This window comes from Athene noctua, chromosome 2 (genome assembly GCF_965140245.1).
Source record: "Athene noctua chromosome 2, bAthNoc1.hap1.1, whole genome shotgun sequence".
NCBI lineage: Eukaryota > Metazoa > Chordata > Aves > Strigiformes > Strigidae > Athene > Athene noctua.
In genome coordinates this window covers 10,125,953-10,138,629 of record NC_134038.1, presented here as the reverse complement: position 1 = coordinate 10,138,629, position 12,677 = coordinate 10,125,953, and the positions used below count along the sequence as shown (strand labels likewise).

At 36.2% G+C, this 12,677-nt stretch overlaps 1 protein-coding gene across 9 annotated transcripts in view; it reads left to right on the top strand.

The window, feature by feature from the left end:
• EFR3A (EFR3 homolog A) overlaps positions 1-12,677 on the top strand; it is a 93,927-nt gene that overhangs the window by 18,932 nt on the left and 62,318 nt on the right. For 4 of the 9 annotated variants that reach the window (XM_074898420.1, XM_074898419.1, XM_074898417.1 and 1 more), the window contains 3 exons: positions 6,457-6,533; positions 8,236-8,363; positions 11,220-11,370. In XM_074898420.1, the coding sequence (XP_074754521.1) occupies positions 6,457-6,533; positions 8,236-8,363; positions 11,220-11,370 (356 nt within the window). Of the gene's footprint in view, positions 1-2,512; positions 2,669-6,452; positions 6,534-8,235; positions 8,364-11,219; positions 11,371-12,677 lie in introns of those variants that run through there. The other 5 variants (XM_074898415.1, XM_074898416.1, XM_074898414.1 and 2 more) reach the window with 3 other exon arrangements.

Sequence of the window (12,677 nt, the reverse complement as noted above, 5' to 3'; positions counted from 1 at the left end):
TAGAAGTCTTTAACAGGCACTGTCCCAAAGATAATATCATCCCCGGGGATTTCTTTTAATTGCTAATGGTTCAGAAAAGAATACCTCGTTGAAGAAGCTTAGTGGTAAGCCTTATTTGACTAGGCTGTGTGGGATTTTTTTTCCTACTTCTTACTAGTAGCTTGACATGCATTGTCATTTCTCATTTTCACAAAAAGCTTATATTCAGATAATATTTTCGTGCTTTCCACTGTATCATGCTGTGCATCACTCTGTGTTGATTAAAGTATAGAAGAACACACCTTGAACACACCGTATCGCACCAGAACTGGCTTTATAATTAGCTTTAGGCTTTACTGTAAGAATAAATGATAAGGAGAAAGTTGGATATTTTAATTATTTTCAAATTAATGAAGCACCAAAATATTTTTAAAAAGAAGTGTAAAGTTGCCAGACTTAGGTGGTAGATGGAATTTGCCACATTGGCTGTTACTGAGATTTTGCTGTCATTGGGGTCAGAAGCTGACATAAAGATGAATATCATGTTCTTAAGACACAAATCTCATCTGCGTGTTGGCCATTTTCTTTGAGTTCTGGTGGAGACAGTCTGGAAACCAGCTCTTTAGAAGTCAGATAGTACTAGGGTGGGAGGTTGAGAAGAGGCTGATCTGGGGGATGGGACTTCATACTGTCTAAAAAAGTTAAGTCCTCTGTTCACTCTGGGAGTGTGTTACAGGGACACTGCGATGGCTGATGAATGCGTCCTTGCAGCAGTTGTTCTTTTTATAGCAGGTTGAAGAATATTTTTAATTAACTCCCTTATATGGCCAGAATAATTTCCTTGTTCTGAAGTACTTGATCCGTTTTTAATAGTGGAAGGGGAATGCCCTTGAAAACAGCTTTAGTTTGGAATTAAATGCATCCGCTGATACTAATAGTTCAAAACTAACCAGGTATAATTAGTGTAATGGTTGAAGTGTTATTTTATGCACTTTCTTCTGGATGTTTTAAACAAATTTCTTTTTGTTTATATTTCTTATCTCAGATATAAAAAAAATAACATGAAAGTTTAATGTATAAAGGTGAAGTACTCGATTTTTTAAAAAGTTATATTTAAATACATTAAATAACCAAATTTAATTTTAATATTGCTCAGTTTCTTGACATTAGCAAAATGTTCATTTATCTGTAGATTCAAGCTTTTTATGTTGATTATACTTTTTTTGATAGAACTTTTTTTTTTTCTGATCTTGGAAGATAGACAATAAAGACAACCAGGTGCAAGCTGGGGTCATAACAAAAATATTCAGTGAGTGAACATGAAATCTTGTTTCAAGTTGTTGTCAACTGTTTGCAGAACATTAACAGTGTTAGACAGCATTACAAAATTTTGTAAGAAGTTCTAGCTTTAGAGAAATAATACAATCCATTTGTTTTCTGTTTTGATAAAGAGGAAAATAATCTGGCAATTTTAAACTTGATGGGCAGAACTTCGTGTTTTATGATGAAAGCCAGTTTAAAGGTTTTGATTTTCTGTAATTTTGCATGAGTAACATGTAGCAGTGAATATGTAGACAAACTCACTTGAAATAAAACTTTCTTGTAATGTCTTTTTCTAAAGCATACCTTAGGGTTTCTTTAGTAAACTATGTGGTAACATTTTCTGTGTAGCTCAGTGTTTTTTCTGAATTTATTTGCAGTAAACACTAGTTTATTAGCACTAGTCTCTTTAAGTCTAGAATTGGTATGGAATTGTTATTTAATGGAAATGATAAGTTATTACTTTATTAAAAACAGAACCTTATTTCCAGAGTTTATAAATATACCTATATGAAAATCCTGTACCTGTGTCACCCAAGTGGATGTAATGTAGGAAGTAAAATGATAAAATGACGAGAAGTAATGGGAAGCCAGAAAGTAGCTTCAGAATTGCTTAACTTTCTACCTGATGTATCCTAATATCTGTGAGAAAGGATGCTAAGGATTTAAATTCTGTAATGCTCTCTTCTTAACTACTGAGGTATTATTAGAGATAATGTTAATTTCATTAACCTATTAATTTTTAAAGTGCTTTTCTAATCTTAAACCCTTAAGATAAAAAGTCTTTTTGGTCAGCAGTCTGCCTTAAGTAATTTTTTTCTAACCATTATTCAGCAACATCAGGGAAGTATGTTTTGCTAAAATATTTATTATTCCACAGTGATAGGTGGCTGCTGGCTAAACACAGTTTTTTCCTGTAACTATACTGATTTTTTGCTTCTAGTCACAGAAATAATGAACTGTGTGATCCCGGGATGTTGAGTAATAAAACTGGCTCTGTCCACTTTAATTCGATGAGCTGTGAAACACACTGAGGATCTATTTTCACTTTTATTCTTTTCTCTCTTTTTGTGCCTGGCATTGTTAACAGAATTTGATACTGAAGTTTTTCACGTGTTTGGTAGCTTTATGTAGATGTCACAGGGCTAATCAGATAAGCTTACAGTATTGCAGAGCCCTCGCGTGAAGTAACTGCTTCTATGCTAGTGGGAGAGAGCAAATTTGTGTAAAAGGAGAGAGTACTCGGAGAGTGAAATCATATCCAGGATCATATCCAGGATGAGGCAGTATGTTCAAGTCCCAACTGTTGAGCAAGAAAAATCGTATGATTATAATTCTGCTTTTGAACCGAGACCATGTATGTGTTTGGGTAGGTGAAATTACCATTTTCTGATAACATGGACTGTTTCTTCTTACTGCTGTTGTGTAGAACAAATGTGTGTAAAAAGAAGTAACTGTACAGCTGGAAAATATGTACAGTCTTAGCATGTGAAATGCAGATTACAGGATTCCTTTAGCAGAAGAGAACATGCATGTTTAAACTTGGAAAATCCCACTATTGCAGAAGTAAATAATAAGTATTGTTTAAAGGTTTTACGTTGATGATCTTGTAACAGTGTGAACTTCTCTGTGGATTACTTTAACCTTCATATTTACTTGTATAAAATGACGTAAAGATGTCTTCAAGGGGGAGACCATTAAAATGCAAATTTTTGCCTGACAGTGAATGGAATTGTCATAGGATTTTTTAATGATAAAACTACATAAAGTGAAGTAGGTTCTTTTTAACTGGCTTTGTGACTGTGTTCTGTAGACCTACAAAACGGCTTATTTGTGTGAAATGAATCTGTTTATTTGGTTCAGCTTCTATGTGAGTTAAATTTCTATCCAAGAAGTATAGAATCCATTTTCAATTGCTCAGCTTCTCTTCGTCTTTTAAAACATTCATCTTTTCTCGTCTGCATAGTGAAGTGTTCCTAGATTCTATTTTTTAACTTCATTCTGTTTTTAACGTATGTTGTTAGGGGTTGATTTTTAGGGGGTTTTTAATATACACACTTTTTAAAAGAAACCTATTCCTATGTTTTTATTAATCTTTCCTGGTTATATCAAAACACTGAGCAATGATAAATAATTTTACCACAAAATGTTTTTCATGACTGTTAATTGTTTTAGTTTTTGCTCTTGTTTTCTTTTTCTGTGTTTTTTGTCACTTTTTACACTTACAACACTCAGAAAAAAAAAAAACTTTTATTTATGTGCTCCAAATATCTTTGGAGGATGAAAGCTTTGATAGATTAGCTCCAGTTTTCTAATACTTGAAGGTTCTATTTAATTTAGAAAATTCTTTTAGTGACATTAAAATTGATACTAATCTTAGTTTTATATTTTATTATAGAGAATTGTTTGAAAATGTGGTGGTATTTTTTATGTAAACTGTGCTATAATTAAATATATAGCAATGTAAATATACCACTGAAAATCCAGGATGGGGAGAATAGAAAATTTTCATATCTTATGTAATATACTTTTAAGCCTTTTTTTTTTTTTTTTTTTAAATGTCAAAATTTACTGTGTGCCACAAATTTGAAGAGCAGTATTTGAACACTATGAAGTTTCCATTAACTGAAAACATCTGGTAAGGCTGTCAGAATGAGTTGGTGCTGTTATCTGATATTTCATCCCTCTCAAAGGAGTGATTGTATCCAGGTTTTATGCTCAATTTATGTAATTACCACAGTTCTAAAACACTGTTTGAAAAATTAAATTGTGGTCCTTTGCAAGGATTTTCTCTCCTGACACTTAAAGATGGAGAAACTAACTCTAGAAGAATTTTTAATTGCCCCTGTCTTGTATATAATATTTTATGAAATTTTCTGTTCTTACTATGGTTAAGATAGCTGTAGCAAAATACTTACTATAGTTATTGCAAGAATATTTTTTTATACTTAGCAGTAATCAAGCATACTATTTACTCTGGGCCAATATTAGTGTCCATAAGTTAGAATATCAAGTAGGAAAACAAAAGTACAGAGTGTTGAGCCAAGTGCAGAGCTGCAAACATAACTCAAGAAACATTTAACAATATTAAGTCTTGTTCTGGTGGATTTTGATGGCGATACTTATATTTCCGAATACTGAGTGATATATTAGACACTGAGATAGTGCTTTCTTACTATGATTTTACTTTTATAGTGTTACACAACATTGCTCTCAATAGAATAAATTTGTATAAGTATCTGAATTAATTTGGATTTAATTCCAGTAGGTTTTCAACCTCTTCTGGTACCTACATTTTCCAGTGGCATATGAAATAGCTTTGATTTTAGCTGCCTAGGACCTGTAGTTCTTATGTAAATGTAGATTGGTGGTTTTTTTTTTTTACATTGGTTAGACTTTCGGGAGGAGGAGATGTCAACAGAAGAAGTCATATGAAGAATTTAGCAGTAGTAACAAAGTACTGTTTCACACAAAAGTTCTCAGTATTCCAGTTGTTTATTCCTTGCGTGTTTTTTATTTTCATAGTTACATATTGAAGTTTTAAGTCTGCATTCATCTTACTGGTCATATATGACTCTCTAATTAATGAACTGAGTTAAAAGACCACTGAGGAGAACTTAAATTGTGCTTTTAAAATTATAGTTCTATCTTTAATAATTGTTTCCAATTAAATAAATTGTAAGATTAAAGTTGTCATACTATGAGCACAATTCAGATTTTTGTCCAGAAGACAAGTAGTATCAGAAAACAGGTGCAATAGAGGGACAATTTCTACTCATGTAGAGTCTTGTAATAAAAACAGGTACAGCAGGGGAAATATTTGTCATAAATCTCCCAGATGTTCTGATAAATATGGTTAAAACCAACTAAGGTTACTTGGATGTCTTAAGTAAAGAAATACAGATCCTGATGTATTTGTCTAATACTTCCTCACATCCTGAAAATTTGATGATTATAATTTATCTCCAGAAGTTACTGCTCAGATATTCTTTATTATTTTCCCTACTTTGATTTGCAGTAAAAACTTTGGCAGCTTTTACTGTTTTTAGTGTTCTATGATTTTTATGAGTACATAAATCAGTACCTTTAAGATATTTGTAAGATATTTAGTTATCTGAATGCTCTAGATACTGAGATTTGAAAGACCAGATAGCCACTGACCTGCATGCATACTTGCTATATTATTATTCAGTATATTATTTCTAATTTAGTGGTTCTTACGTATCAGAGCTGCTTCAATGTTAGTCTGAGGCTTGGACAGTGAGTTGGTTTGGTAATGTGTCCACTGAAACATTTAAAGATGATTTGTCAAACATTTAAGTAGAAGAAAATTTAAATAAACAAATAAAAGAATAAAACTGCACGGATAAAATAGTTGGACAGAGAACTAGAAACATTTTTTCAGGTGTTTTTTTTTTTTTTTTGTGCTAAGTTTTTACTTCAAGTAAACTGGAATAATTCCAAAGTTCTAGCAGTGCTGAATGCTAGAAAAAAACCAAACTATACTTTGTAGGTTTCTATCTTGTCAGAGCAGGTAGTATGACTCCTTTTAAATTAATAAAATTGCAAGCTACATGTGTTGTTGTCATTATCTTTTTGTATCAGTACAGTATTAGTAGAAGACTAGAAATGAGATCAGAAAAATACCTTTATTCAAGTCACTGTCTTCTGTCTGATGCCCAGTAAAATAGTGGGATAATGAAGGGAGAGCTTGTTTTGTATATTGTGCTTTATATGGTTGCCTGGAAACAGAAGATTTTGTAGTTGACTTTTACAAAAAAGTGAACATAATGCATGTTTAGATATGTTTTGAAATGATCATTCAGAATGAAGATAAACCAGCAAATAGCCTTGATTTTAATATTACTAAATGTTGAAATTTCTTGATTTTTCTACATGTTTTTAAGTATGGCTGGATGACAGGTACAGGTACCCAAGATGCTTGCCTGTTATCTCATATATTACATTATAATAGTAGTCTTGTTTATTTGACTTCTCAGTCATTTTCAATGACCTTAATTTTGCTTTAGTGCTGATGGTAACAGCTGAATTCACTGTATCTTTTTTTTGCCTTGCTTGTCAGCTAGTCACTTCAAATGAAAATACTGGAGTTCCTAAAGCTTAATTCTAAATTCTGGGGGGTAAATCTCTCTGCAGGAGTGTGCTGTTGCTGTGCTGCTTTGCGACCTCGCTACAAGCGTCTGGTAGATAACATATTTCCTGAAGATCCAAAAGTAAGTGATGACTTGAAAATTTTAAGTGATTGGTGTTTGAAAATTTTTGGTTAGTAACTAATGGTTTAGCAGTTTTCTTTTTATTTTTTCTTTTCTATTTTAGCATTTTACAGTAAATTCTGCTTTAGCTCTTCATAGCTTTAATAGAGGTTAGCAGAATAATTTAGCTGGAAAGGGACCTCTACAGATATCTGGTCCTAATTCCCTTTTCAAAGCAGTGTTGTGCATATTGAAGAGCAAAATTAGTATATTTTTTTTTCAGAGAAATAGAGATTTAATTAAACAGGGTATTCTGCAGCAGAGGTAGCACTTAACTTCATAACTACTTAGAACCACAAGCACTTGTTTTATTATGGTTGCAGGTGTGAACATTTTCTGATTTTTTTACGAGATTTTAATTTTCTAACTCGCAATGTAATGACTGTGTAAGTTTTTATAGTTCTGGTAGACTGTTGTGATCCAAAAGGGATTTTTGTTTTTGTTTTTTTTTTTTTTTAATTTCCCCAGTTATTCATGTACAGTTTTTTTCATTTCACTTCAACAGTGTTGGAGTTATATTAAAGCCTAGTTCTTACTCTCTGTGAAAATAACTGCTGTGTTACCGTTTAGTAATGCCTATATCTATTCATAATCACATGATGGTTCAGACTGATTAAGAGTTTGTTTTTCCTGCTGTATTTTTTAAAAATGTGTTACCAGATTTTGTTATTTTATATTATAGCAAGAGTAAGCAGAACAGCTTTTCCTTAAAATGTGTTCTTACTGAGTGCTGTTTACAAGTGTATGTTACCGGCTGAATACAGTATGTTGAAAGCAGGGAACAATATGGTTTTATAGATTTATTTGGTTTAATCTACTTGTTTGATACAGGTGTAGAAACACCTGGAATTGCTACAATTGTAGTCTTATATCTTTAATCTCACCCAGTAGCTCTGAACTGAGACTCCTTAGACTCTGCTTTTCTTAACATTCATTGGCTCAGTGCCTTTCCTAAAGTGTGAGACTTGCTTGATAAAATGCATTAATTACTAATGATTGTGTTAATAGCTTCAAAGTAATTTGTTTTAAAAATAAAGTTTTTGTGAACTTCTAGGAAAAAAAAAAAAGATAAAAAGTCCTATCCTTCTTACCTGATAGTTATAACTTCACCTGAGGAGATCCATATCACAGTTCATGTTGGAACTAATACGTTAATCTTTGTTCTTGTTCTAACAGTTAAGCCTTCAAGTCTTGTCCAAGCTGTAATACTGAAGAAAGAAAATATTTAAACTACAACCTAAAATATTTAAGATACAGTCTTGTTTTTCTATAAAGTCAAATTTATACATCAAATAAACTTTTTTTGGGGGTATGGGAAAATAAGAAATTCACATTATACCAGTAGGGAAAAAGCATGTCTTGGAACTGATGACATATCTCGCTAAGTACCTTCTTTTGGAATACCTGTTTCCCACCCAAAAAAAGATGGGGGAAGATAGATGCTTCATTTCTTAAAAAAATACTTTTTTTTTTTTTGACGTTGCTGATTTTTACAGCTAAGCTATTGACAATTTTACTCAAAAGTTTTTCTTTTTTCAGTACCTTTATTCCCATCTGTATGGCTCAGATCTCTAAATGTCAAGTAGACAAAAGGAAGAACACTTCAAAAGCTTTATACTTGCTGTGAACTTTTTTATTTTTGATTTTTTATGTCTGTTTTTAGGATGGTCTGGTTAAAGCTGATATGGAGAAGCTGACTTTCTATGCAGTTTCTGCACCAGAAAAGCTGGATCGAATTGGTGCTTACCTAGCAGAGAGACTGAGCAGAGATGTTGTCAGACATCGTTATGGGTAAAGAAATAAGTTACAGCATTTAAAATACATTCTGACAGGTAGCTGCATTTCATCCTATTTGTTTTGTTGTTTAGGAGGTAAGACAGACCCTTTGTGGTGAGTTAACCTTGGCTGGCTGCCAGGTGCCCACCCAGTCACTCCCCCTCCTTGGCATAACAGGAGGAGAAAATAAAATGGAAAAGTTCGTGAGTTGAGATAAAAGCAGGGAGATCACTCACCAATTACCATCACTGGCAAAACAGACTCAACTTGGAGGATTAATTTAATTTATAGCCAATTAATAACAGTGTAGGACAGTGACAAATAAAAACCAACTTTCCTTCACTCCCCACTTCTTACCAGGTTCAGCTTCACTCCTGACTCCTCTACCCTCCTTCCTCCTGAGCAGTGCAGGGTGATAGGGAGTGAGGGTTGTGTTCAGTTCATAACACTGTCTCTTCTGCTTCTTCCTCCTCACACTCTTCCCCTGCTCCAGCGTTTGCTTCCCACAGGATACAGTCCTTCATGAACTTCTCCAAATGAGTACTTCCTACAGGTTGCAGTTCTTCAAGAACTGCTCCAGGGTGGGCCCTTTCTATGGGATATAGTCCCTCAGGAACAGGCTGCTCCAGCATGGATCTCCCATAGGTCACAAGCCCTGTGAGAAGACCTACTCCAGTGTGGGCTTCTCTCCATGGGCCACAGGTCCTGCCAGGAGCTGGCTCCAATGTGGGCTCTTCACAGGCTGCAGCCGCCTTCAGGGCACATCCCCCTGCTCCAGCGTGGGGTCCCCCCCGGGCTGCAGGTGGGTCTCTGCTCCCCCATGGAGCTCCATGGGTGCAGGGCACAGCTGCCTCACCACGGGCTGCACCACGGGCTGCAGGGGAACCTCTGCTCTGGTGCCTGGAGCACCTCATCCCCCTCCTTCACTGGCCTTGAAGTTTTCAGAGCTGATTCCCACATTTTTCTTACTCCTTTCTCACAGCTGCTGTGCAGTGTTTTTTACTCATTCTTAAATATGTTGTCACAGAGGTGCTACCAATGCTGCTGATGGACAGAGCTTTGGGCAGCGGTGGGTCCATCTTGGAGCTGGCACTGTCAGATGTGGGAGCAGCTCCTGGTGTCTTCTCACAGAAGTCACCTCTGCAGCCCCCCTTGCCATGTAAACCCAGTACACCCTTGAATGTCATTCAGTGTATTAGGAGACGGGCATATCTTTTCTTTTCATTGCTTTTGACTAAATTTTATTTAAATGCGAACTTGTAAGACTGTCATACTGTTAAGTCCTATTAGAGCTAGAAATTGAAAGAATATAGAGTCACAGAATCACAGAATCATTGAGGTTGGAAAAGACCCTTGGGATCATCAAGTCCAACCATCAGCCCTATTCTACAAAATTCTCCCCTACACCATATCCCCCAACATCTCATCTGAATGACCCTTAAACACATCCAGGGATGGTGACTCCACCGCCTCCCTGGGCAGCCCATTCCACTCTCTGACCACTCTTTTTGTGAAAATTTTTTTCCTAATGTCCAGTCTAAATCTCCCCTGTTGGAGTTTAAATCCATTCCCCCTTGTTCTGTCACTAATTACCTGTGAGAAGAGACCAGCACCAACCTCTCTACAATGTCCTTCCATGCAGCTGTAGAGAGTGATGAGGTCTCCCCTCAGCCTTCTCCTCAAACTGATCAGTCCCAGCTCCCTCAGTCTCTCCTCATAGGATTTGTTCTCCAGGCCCTTCACCAGCTTTGTTGCCCTCCTCTGCACTCGCTCCAGCACCTCGATATCTCTCGTATTGAGGTGCCCAAAACTGGACACAACACTCCAGGTGTGGCCTCACCAGTGCAGAGCACAGGGGGACTGTCACCTCCCTACTTCTGCTGGTCACACCATTTCTGATACAAGCCAGGATGCCGTTGGCTTTCGTGGCCACCCGGGCACACTGCTGGCTCATGTTCAGCTGCTTGTCAGTTAGAACCCCCGGATCCTTCTCTTTCAGACAGCTCCAGCCACACCTCCCCAGGCCTGTAGCCATGCTGGGGGTTGTTGTGGCCCAAGTGCAGGACCTGGCACTTGGCCTTGTTGAAGCTCATCCCGCTGACGTTGGCCCACTGATCCAATCTATCCAAGTCTCTCTGTAGTGCCTCCCTATCCTCATGCAGATCGACACTTCCGCTTAACTTGGTGTCATCTGCAAATTTACTGCTAATACACTCTGTGTCCTTATCAAGATCATCAATAAGGATGTTGAACAGAAATGGTCCCAACACTGAGCCCTGAGGAACACGTCAAAAGAGGGAGAAGATTTTAAAGAATGTGGAAATGGAGTAGCAAAAAGTATTTTGTCTGGGAAGTAACAATATCCATCACAGGCCATCATTATTGGCCTTCCTGATATCAAAAGCTATTTTTACAACTCTGTAGAATGCATAAATGACCATTCATTAGGGTAATGTTGTTTGCTGCTTTTCTTTACTCTTTTTCATTTACATAGCATGTTATCTGACTGTGCAGGAGCAGAAGTTGTTGTCTTTCTGTACTAGGATTTGTGTAGACAGAAGAGCTGTAGACTAGAAAGCGAGGATTTGTAGTTGGAAATAAAATGTGCTAAAAAAGAAAATTGGACTGTATTTACTCTGTTACTAGGTATTATGACATCTCTTCTAAAAATATTCTTCTCCCAATGCCCCACACAAAAAAAAGAAAAAATGTAGGCAATACCTATAACTTCCATTTTTTAGATCATGAAAAAAAATATGCTTTCCATGATTTGTCTTCTAACTTTTGTAGTAATAAGTACCTAAACTGAATTAATTGAGGTAATGATAAATGTAGCATGTGTTTATGTGAGTGTCTCTAATTAATTTTCAGGTATGTTTTAATTGCCATGGAGGCATTGGACCAACTTCTAATGGCTTGCCATTCTCAGAGCATAAAACCGTTTGTGGAAAGTTTCCTTCATATGGTGGCCAAGCTTCTGGAATCGGGTGAACCAAAGCTGCAAGTTCTTGGAACTAATTCTGTGAGTAAACTCTGATACTAAATCAAATCAGAATAAATTTTAGCTTATTTGCCATGGGAAAGTAGTTTCAGAGGTCACAAAGTATCTGCCAGTTAAGATGAATTGAGAAGATTCTGTACGTGGCAGGGTATGACATTTGGCAAACACAGAGCAGGTATCAGCTGGAAGGCAGAAAAACTTTCCTTTAATCTCTAAAATTCTTTTGATGGGTGGACTCATCAAGTGCAGAAAAAACTGCTTCTGGAAGGAACAGGAAAGCTGTTCTGTGAATTCATATTCTGAATCTTTAAACAGACCTTCTGGAACCCTTGTATAGGTAAGACAGTGTTTTCTTGCTTTCCAGCAACAAGAGCACTGTTGAGAAGGAGGAAATAACATCCTTCTCCACAGCGCTGAAACTACACAAAAAGATTCCTATTAACTGAAAAGTAGCCAGGAGACAAAAGCTTTCAGGATCACAACCTTTACCGTCTTACGAGCTTAAGCATTTCAGGGTTCAGATCCAGGCTTAAAGGGCATAGCTGAAAGTGTCAAAATTAAGATTAGGAGATCCAGTTTTCTAAATAAAGTGATGAATGCAATCAGTATTATAGTTCTGTCATACTTCTTTTTTAACCATTATTTCCCAGCTGGTACAATAGGGATCTCATAAACTTCAGGATTATGATATAGACTGTTTTCATGTAGAGTGATTGCTTTTACATGAGTAAAGAAGTAATGCTTGCATTTTGTGTACATTGCCATTGTTAGTAGTGTGGTAGTTTTTGTGGATTCTGTAAAACTGTTGGGCTTTCCTTTGGGCATGATAGCCAGTTGATGGATTTAAATAGAGATGTAGTTCAGGGAGACAGGAGGGTGGAGTAGAATGATGCTACTCTGGAACAGAATTTCTTATTATGGTGGAACGCAGAGAGCTCTTGCTCTGATGTAGGGGATTGTCACCTTGTGCCCCAAAGTAGCAGGACAGCTTTACTGAGGGTAATAAGATAAATTTATTTATTTATTTTAATATCTTTGAGCCAGACTACCCTGCTTCTTTTGATTTGTTTGTATAATAATGCCTAGGCAAAACCTCCTAGGGAAATAACTTATTTCCTGGGCTGCCCAATGGCAAGATGTACATCCCTTTCCAGCTGTTTAATATCCTTGGTGCCAAACAGTTACTGCCAACCTCCACTTCGATGTACAAGACACATGTCGCTTCCAAACAAATGTTATTAAACAGAGCTCTACCTTATGGTAATCCATTTGATATCCTTGTCAGTTCCTAATGAAGTCTTTTATGAGTAAAGCAGATTAATGGACTT